The sequence below is a fragment of the Caretta caretta genome, chromosome 11, assembly GCF_965140235.1.
Source record: "Caretta caretta isolate rCarCar2 chromosome 11, rCarCar1.hap1, whole genome shotgun sequence".
In the NCBI taxonomy this organism is placed as follows: domain Eukaryota; kingdom Metazoa; phylum Chordata; order Testudines; family Cheloniidae; genus Caretta; species Caretta caretta.
Window position 1 is genome coordinate 79,707,740 of NC_134216.1, and position 8,358 is coordinate 79,716,097.

Below are 8,358 nucleotides of genomic sequence, written 5' to 3' on the forward strand. Positions count from 1 at the left end.
GTCCTTCACCAGTGGCTCTTAAGCAAAGTAAGCTGTCATGGGATAAGAGGGAAGGTTCTCTCATGGATTGGTAACTGGTTAAAAGATAGGAAACAGAGTATGAATAAATGGTCAGTTTTCAGAATGGAGAGAGGTAAACTGTGCTGTCCCCCAAGGGTCCGTACTGGGATCAGTGCTGTTCAACACATTCATAAATAATCTGGAAAAAGGCATACTCAGAAACATGGCAAAATTTGCAGATGATACAAAAATACTCAAGATAGTTAAGTCCAATGCTGACTCCAAAGAGTGACCAAGGTATCTCACAAAACTGGGTGTCTGGGCAACAAAATGCAGATGAAATTCAACGTTGATAAATGCAAAGTAATGCACATTGAAAAATATAATCCCAACTATACATATAAAATAATGGGGTCTAACTTAGCTGTTACCACTCAAGAAAGATCTTGGAGTCATTGTGGATAGTTCTCTGAAAATATTCACTCAATGTGCAGCGGCAGTCAAAAAAGTGAACAGAATGTTGGGCATCATTAAGAAAGGGATAGATAATAAGACTGAAAATATCATATTGCCTCCATATAAATCCATGGTACGCCCACACCTTGAATACTGCGTGCAAATGTGGTCGCCCCGTCTCAAAAAAAAGATATATTGGAATTGGAAAAGGTTCAGAAAAGGGGAACAAAGATTATTAGGGGTATGGAACGGCTTCCGTATGAGGAGAGATTAATAAGACTGGGACTATTCAGCTTGGAAAAGGAATGACTAATGGGGGGAATATGATAAAGGTCTACGAAATCACGACTGGTGTGGAGAAAGTAGATAAGGAAGTGTTATTCACTCCTTCTCATAACACAAGAACTAGGGGTCATCAAATGAAATTAATAGGCAGCAGGTTTAAAGCAAACAAAAGGAAGTTTTTATTTTTTCACACAACGCACAGTCAACCTGTGCAACTCTTTGCCAGGGGATATTGTGAAGGCCATGACTATGACAGGGTTCAAAAAAGAACTAGATACATTCATGGAGGATAGGTCCATCAATGGCTATTAGCCAGGATGGGCAGGGATGGTATTCCTAGCCTTTGCTTGCCAGAAGCTGGGAATGAGCAACAGGAAATGGATCACTTGATGATTACCTGTTCTGTTTATTCCCTCTGGGGCACCTGGCATTGGCCAGTGTCAGCAGACAGGATACTGGGCTAGATGAATCTTTGGTCTGACCCAGTTTGTCTGTTCTTGTTATATTCTTAATTTCTTTGTAAGTTACACTGCCCTAATAATTCAGCTATGAATGAATCCCACCATATTAGTTTCTCAGACTGCTCAACAAGAGATGGATAGATGGATCAAGTGTAACTACTCTTGAACTCGGACAATTCCTTCTTTGGTTCTGATTTCACTTCCATTTAATAATGACAGTACCTTGGATATTTTCTTGAGAATTTTTAGGATCTATGGTGGCGATGGCTAGATACAGATAAGCTGCCCAAGATATGTTTATAAAAACAAGCATAAAGGCCTGATAAAAAGGAGGATATTTCACAAGTACTGTATTGACATTCCTTACTGTCGGTATTTTAAAATCACTTTCTCTGATACTGGCATTAGTTGATGCAAAGTAGATTTTTTCCTCACCTCATTCTATAGTAAATTGGAAATCCACAAGATGACAACCAAAAAACATAATGGAATACTTCTGGTCCTTTTTACATCTACAGGGAGTAGAGTAACTTGTCACATAATTTTATTGCAAATCTCATAATAGTTGGCATTTTCCATGACATGCCAGCTGCTGGTGTAATGTGACTATGTGAGAACCTCATCTCTCTCACTTTTTTTTTTTAAGTTTCTACCCCACATGGACGCAGAGAAAAGTTTGAAAATATGAACCCTAAAAGGCACGAACACCAGAAGGCAAATAAATAACACAGAAATTTATTTTTTAAATCTCACAATTTTTAAACCAATCTCATGACTTCAGGAAAGGCAGGGAGGGCTGACTCAACATTTTTGAATGTTCAGGGTTGGCAGTATTGCTCTTCTTCTAACCATGGTTTGAACCATACAAGTTGTTCCACCTTGTCAGACTCCCATGCAGAGTCCCATTGATGTTAATGGGATTCTACAGTGGTCTTTTCACACAGAACTTTCAGGATTAAGCCCCACATTTGATCCACAGAACTGCTTCCAGAAACCTAGTTAATGTTTCTTTTAGGTTCAGAACAGGCAACATCAGGATATTAAGCTTCCTCAGAATGAGAGTGCTAAGACAGCGGAAGGGTGACAAATATTAAATAAAATATTTCACCTGAGTAATTAGAGGTGTAACAGTAGCTCTGATTTTTACCTACCTTTGAATTTTTATGTAGTGTAATGTAACTAATTAGCCTACAAAAGCTAAACATTTAATATTGAACTAAAGAACTCTTAGGGCATGGCTACACTTGCAGATGTAGAGCGCTGTGAGTTAACCATCCTTCGGAGAGCGCAGTAGGAAAAGTGCTGCAGTCTGTCCACACTGACAGCTTCAAGCGCACTGGCATGACCACATCACTTGCAGCAGCATTCGGAGCGGTGCATTGTGGGCAGCTATCCCAGCATGCAAGTGATTGCAACATGCTTTTCAAATGGGGGAGCAGGCAGCAGAGCGTGACAGGGAGAGTGTTGTGGGGGGGGGGGAGGAGAGAGAGATTGGGTTTTGTGGGGCTGAGACCATGTCAGCATGCTGTCTTGTAAATTCAGAGAGCAGCAGACTCCCCTCTTCCCCCTCCCCCACCTCTCTCTCTCACACAACATTCCACAGGAATGACTTGCTTTGTCTAGGAGCAGATAAGCAGCCAGCTGTCAGAAACAGAGCTTTCAAAAGGCATATCCGCATTCCTGCAGCAATTCAAAAACAAGAGTGGCCGCTTGACTTAAGGGGATTATGGGACGTTTCCAGAGGCTGATCAGAGCGCAGTAATGCAATACCTCGTTCACACTGGCACCACGGCACTCCAGCAGGGGCGCAGCAAACGTAATTCCACTCGCCGAGGTGGAGTACCAGCAGCGCTGTAGCCACGGAGTCAGAGAGCTCTTAGTGCCTTGCCAGTGTGGACGGGTGGTGAGCTAGTGTGCCTGGGGCTTCTTTACTGCGCTGTAACTCGCAAGTGTAGCCAAGTCCTAAGATGCAACACTGGCACAGCATGCAGCTTTAAATAGAATATAAGCCCCCACTGATTTGGAGATGGCAAAGTGACAGCTGTCCAACAGGTGGGAACAGTTTGCTTCTTACACTAGAATACCACATTTTTCTTACTATAGCCAGATACTTTACTAATAGGGGACTTAATACAAGGAAAGTTTTAACAAAATCCTGCTCACACATCGTGTACTACTTTGTCCTGTATAATGCAGCCAAGAGAAACATACAAGAGCGTTAGGTCAAGTCATAGGTCAGAACTACATGTAAGTAGTGGTAAAAAGATAAAATTGATATTTAAGTGATTTTTTTTCTACATTTTATCCAAAGTGCTTCAAAAGAATCTACTTTTATTTCCCACAATGTATATGATGGAATTGTTCAGGTGTGATGACTATCATTTTTACTCTGAGGTAAAAAAAGTCATTAAATATAAACTCCTTTTGTCAAAATGCCTCCTTCTGAAAGAATAACTCTGGGTAGCTTGAAAGCTAGTCCTTTCACCAACAGACATTTGTCCAATAAAATATATTACCTCACCCACCATGTCTCTCCGATTCTGAAATACAAGTAAGAACTCTCAAATTAGCATTTCATATTCTCACTGGCTAAAGAGCTACAGCCGCTGATACTAAATTTGATGTAGTGTGATTTGGTAACTTAAGACCAGTCTGAAGTTACGCAGCAGATGGATAGCCAACCCACAACTAGATTCCCAGTCTACTGTCCTATGTGCTGGATCACAGTGGCTTCCGTTACCATTTCAACCAGTGGTGAGCTGGAGCTGGTTCGCACCAGTTCGCTAGGGACAACCCTTTCTAAAAGGGCTTCTAAATTTAACAACCAGCCAAATGTGGCGCTTTAGGTGCCAACTCCATGGGTACTCCAGGGCTGGAGCACCCACCGGCAGCTCCCCACCCCACGCCCAGCCCCAGCTCACCTCCGCTCCGCCTCCACCTCCTCCACTGAACATGCCGCCCCGCTCTGCTTCTCCGCCCCACCGGCTTCCCGCGAATCAGCTATTCACGCAGGAAGCCTGGGAGGGCTGAGAAGCAAGCGGCGGCTTCGCGCTCAGGCCCAGGGAGGTGGAGCGGAGGTGAGCTGGGGTGGGGGGGCATGAGGAGGGCTGCCCGCGCTGCAGCAGGTAACCCGGGGACCACAGGGGAACCGCTCCCCACCCCAGCTCGTCTCCGTCTCCCTGGGCCTGAGTGAGAAGCCGCCGCTTGCTTCTCAGCCCTCCCAGGCTTCCTGCGTGAACAGCTGATTCGCGGGAAGCCCAGGGGGCGGAGAAGCAGAGCAAAGCGGCACATTCAGGGGAGGAGGTGGAGCAGAGGTGAGCTGGGGCCAGGCGCGGAGCGGGGAGCTGCCAGTGGGTGCTCTGCACCCATCAAATTTTCCCCAGGGTTCTCCAGCCCCAGGGTTCTCCAGCCCCAGAGCACCCACGGAGTCGGTGCCTGAGGCGCCACTTTTGATGTGATCAGTGGGGGGAGCGGCTGCTCCCCTTATTCCCCCACTAGCTACGCTACCCTGCCCCTAGGAGCCAGAGTGGGCACCCACTACGGTGGCCCACGAGACCCTCCTGCCCAGTTCTGGGGGCAGTCAGGGGACAGGGGAGGGGGATGGATGGGGCAGGGGTCCCGGGGGGCGGGCCATGACCCCCTAGTGGGGTGAGGAGGGAACCGGTTAAGATTTTGGCAGCTCATCACTGATTTCAGCATCATATTTCTCTACTTGGAGACCAAAGACAGTCCACAAAAACAAAAGAAACCTTGGACATAAATGATATAGTGACTGGTCATATCAACATTTATGAAAATGATCATGTTTTATCAATGTAAAGCACATGTGATTTTTTTTTTCCAAATAGTGCTATTTGTTTGTTAGGTATCACCAAAGTGCTCAGCACTGTACAAGACAAAGACAACAGTAACTGCAGTGAGAAGCTTACATTCTCGGGCCCTGATGCTGTACGTTTCTAAACACATGGGAGGTTCCATTGACCATAACAATACTAACCTTGTACATATGAGTAAACGTTTTTTTCATTCCACTCTTAGTACAGAATAAATCTGTTTCCCACTACCTATAATTATAATCTCAAGTATCAATATACTTCCAAGTAAATGAAGTGTAAGTATTAAAAAAGAATCATCCTTACTCTGACCCTGACATGCCTCTAGAGTTTATCAGTTATTTAAGCAGCAGAAAATGTAACTCATATTTTGGGTTCATACCACTATTCTGAACTCTGATCCCCTTGACCCCTGAGAACCCTCCAAAGCCACCAAATTAAGACTCTCACTTCTCTGGTTACACAGCTTCTGAAACCATTATTTTCTTACACTGAAGCCATTTAGAACCTGCATTTAAGATTAAAATGTTAAAACAAAGCAGCAATTTTTAAGTGAGCCAAATGAAAAAACAGATGGCGTTGGTAACAAAATTCCCCACCTTGAGTGTAACTTTTATATTGATTTCCAAGGTAGATTGTTTCCCCAATATCCCTGCATTAGGCAGGACATTCAGCAAGACAAGCATTTCAGCTACTCCCAGGAGAACTGTCAGTGACTATATATAAAATTAACCATTTTGATGTAGTTGCACTTAAGTACCTACGCAAGATGTGCACACACGCAACATTAATTGATTTATACACTGGTGCAACTCACAAAATATCCACTGCATACTCTCTTCAGTTTTCACCCACTTATCCTCAGTTTGCTCTTTATAGGAAACTGAACGGCCATCAGAATCCAGGGCCAATCAATCCATAAACAAACACCACATTTTCACTTGCATGGATTTTGGTGTCTTAGATCCCAAAACTTCAGTGGTGCAGGACTTCGCCCCAACAAGGGAGATTTCTGCACAGAGCTCATTGCAGGACTGGCTCTTGACTACAAGTTTCTCGGGGCGACGGCCTTGTTTGTGTGTTTGTGAAGCAGGGTGCACACGAAGGGGACCAGCTATAGGAGACCCTCACCGCGCGCCGCTCAGGGCCCCAGCGGTTGGCCTGGAGCGGGAAGCCTCAGGTCAGGGCTGCGAGCCTGCCACAGAACCGACCTTAAACAACACACAGCCCCATCCGGGGGTCTCCGCCCGCCGCGGTGCTGTCATGGGGACTCCCCCCCCCCACAGCTCACCGGGGGGGGCTGAAGCACCGGAAAGGAGCCCAGGTCCCCCGCCCCCCAGGCTGGGGGGGAGGGGGGGGAACAGGAGTCCAGCCGCTCATCGACCCACCTTGACCCACTCTCCCCCCGCGGGAAAAGAGCCCGGCAGCCGGCCCCCAGGGGCGGGGAAGGAGCCCGGCAGTCCCAGCCCCCCAGGAGAGGGGGAAGGGGAGCGCCATCATCACCTTGGCTCTACCGGCCTCCAGCTTCCTCCGCCTCTCCTCCGCGTCCATGGCCGGGGCCGGGCCGGGGGCGCGAGCCCGACGAACGGGGCAGGCTCCCGACGGGGGGCTGGGGGAGGGGAACGGGCTCCGAGGCGCCTCACGGCCGCCAGCGGGCTCACAATGGCGCCCGCCGAGCGCACGCTCAGGGAAGGGCCGCGCGGGGACCGGGGCCCCGCCCCCCGCTCCGCCCCAGGCCAGGCAGGGCGCCCCGCGTGGGGCTCGGCCCGGCGAGGGCCCTGCCCGCAGGGAGCCTGGCCGCTCCCGAGGGGCTCCTGCCGCGCGGCCGACTCCGCCCAGCGGCCACCCACCGGCCAGCGGGGGATGGGTCTGGGCCGGGCCCGGGCGGTTGGGGAGGGGGCGGGGGGGGGGGGCAGGGCAGTGGGCGGGGCTGGGCTGTGGGGCTGTGGGCGGGGAAGCCCCGGGGCAGTGGGCGGGGCAGGGGGCGGGGCACTGTGCCCAGTCGCACGAACGGACGGTTGGGATTGACGGCGGGGGCTGGCGTTCTCCTCCCTCTGCAGCTCCCGCCCCCGCCAACGGAAGCGCCGAGGAAGAAGCTCCTCCCCACCGCGGAGCTACGGCTGCCTGGATGGTCAGTTCAAAAGGACGCGGGGCTAGGGCCCGCCCCCACAGGGGAGCTAGCCAATCGCCAGTGCGCGGCCTCAGCCCCGGGAAAACCGAGCCGGCCAGTCAGGAGCTGGGATAGTGGAGGGGGGGGTCTCCGCCCCCAGGCCCAGGGCGTGAGGCGCTTCCTCCCTGTGGGGGCGGGGCAAGGAGAGCGTCTGGTGCTGCGCTGCCCGTGGGGGCTGCGTGCGTCCCGGGGGGGGGGGCGCGGACCCCCCCCCCACAGGCCCCACCTTGCCCCCTAGCTCTATGGACCGCCTCCTGAGGGCCTGCCCCCCCGGGAGGGGCTCCTAGCTCTGTGCCCCCTCCCATCCCAGCCCCAAGGGGAGGGGCTCCTAGCTCTAGGGACCCCCCCTTTGGCCCTACCCCCCAGGGAGGGGCTCCTAGCTCTGTGCCCCCTCCCATCCCAGCCCCAAGGGGAGGGGCTCCTAGCTCTAGGGACCCCCCCTTTGGCCCTACCCCCCCAGGGAGGGGCTCCTAGCTCTGTGCCCCCTCCCATCCCAGCCCCAAGGGGAGGGGCTCCTAGCTCTAGGGACCCCCCCTTTGGCCCTACCCCCCCAGGGAGGGGCTCCTAGCTCTGTGCCCCCTCCCATCCCAGCCCCAAGGGGAGGGGCTCCTAGCTCTAGGGACCCCCCCTTTGGCCCTACCCCCCCAGGGAGGGGCTCCTAGCTCTGTGCCCCCTCCCATCCCAGCCCCAAGGGGAGGGGCTCCTAGCTCTAGGGACCCCCCCTTTGGCCCTACCCCCCAGGGAGGGGCTCCTAGCTCTGTGCCCCCTCCCATCCCAGCCCCAAGGGGAGGGGCTCCTAGCTCTAGGGACCCCCCCCTTTGGCCCTACCCCCCAGGGAGGGGCTCCTAGCTCTGTGCCCCCTCCCATCCCAGCCCCAAGGGGAGGGGCTCCTAGCTCTAGGGACCCCCCACAGGGAGGGGCTCCTAGCTCTATGGAAACTCCCCTTCCCTGCTTCCCCCCTCCCCCCCCCCCGACCAATGTTGTTGGAGGGAAATAAGAGGACAACCACATAATAACAGGTTTCAGAGTAACAGCCGTGTTAGTCTGTATTCGCAAAAAGAACAGGAGGACTTGTGACACCTTAGAGACTAACCAATTTATTTGAGCATGAGCTTTCGTGAGCTACAGCTCACTTCATCCGATGCATAAAGTG

At 51.6% G+C, this 8,358-nt stretch overlaps 1 protein-coding gene across 8 annotated transcripts in view; it reads right to left on the reverse strand.

The window, feature by feature from the left end:
* PCNT (pericentrin) overlaps positions 1-6,762 on the reverse strand; it is a 239,033-nt gene extending 232,271 nt beyond the window's left edge. For 6 of the 8 annotated variants that reach the window (XM_075118197.1, XM_048868999.2, XM_048868997.2 and 3 more), the window contains exon 1: positions 6,539-6,760. In XM_075118197.1, coding sequence (XP_074974298.1) covers positions 6,539-6,586 — 48 coding nt within the window. In that variant the 5' untranslated portion in view covers positions 6,587-6,760. Of the gene's footprint in view, positions 1-6,538 lie in introns of all 8 variants that reach the window. The other 2 variants (XM_048869001.2, XM_048868996.2) reach the window with 2 other exon arrangements.
* Positions 6,763-8,358: the final 1,596 nt, after the last annotated feature.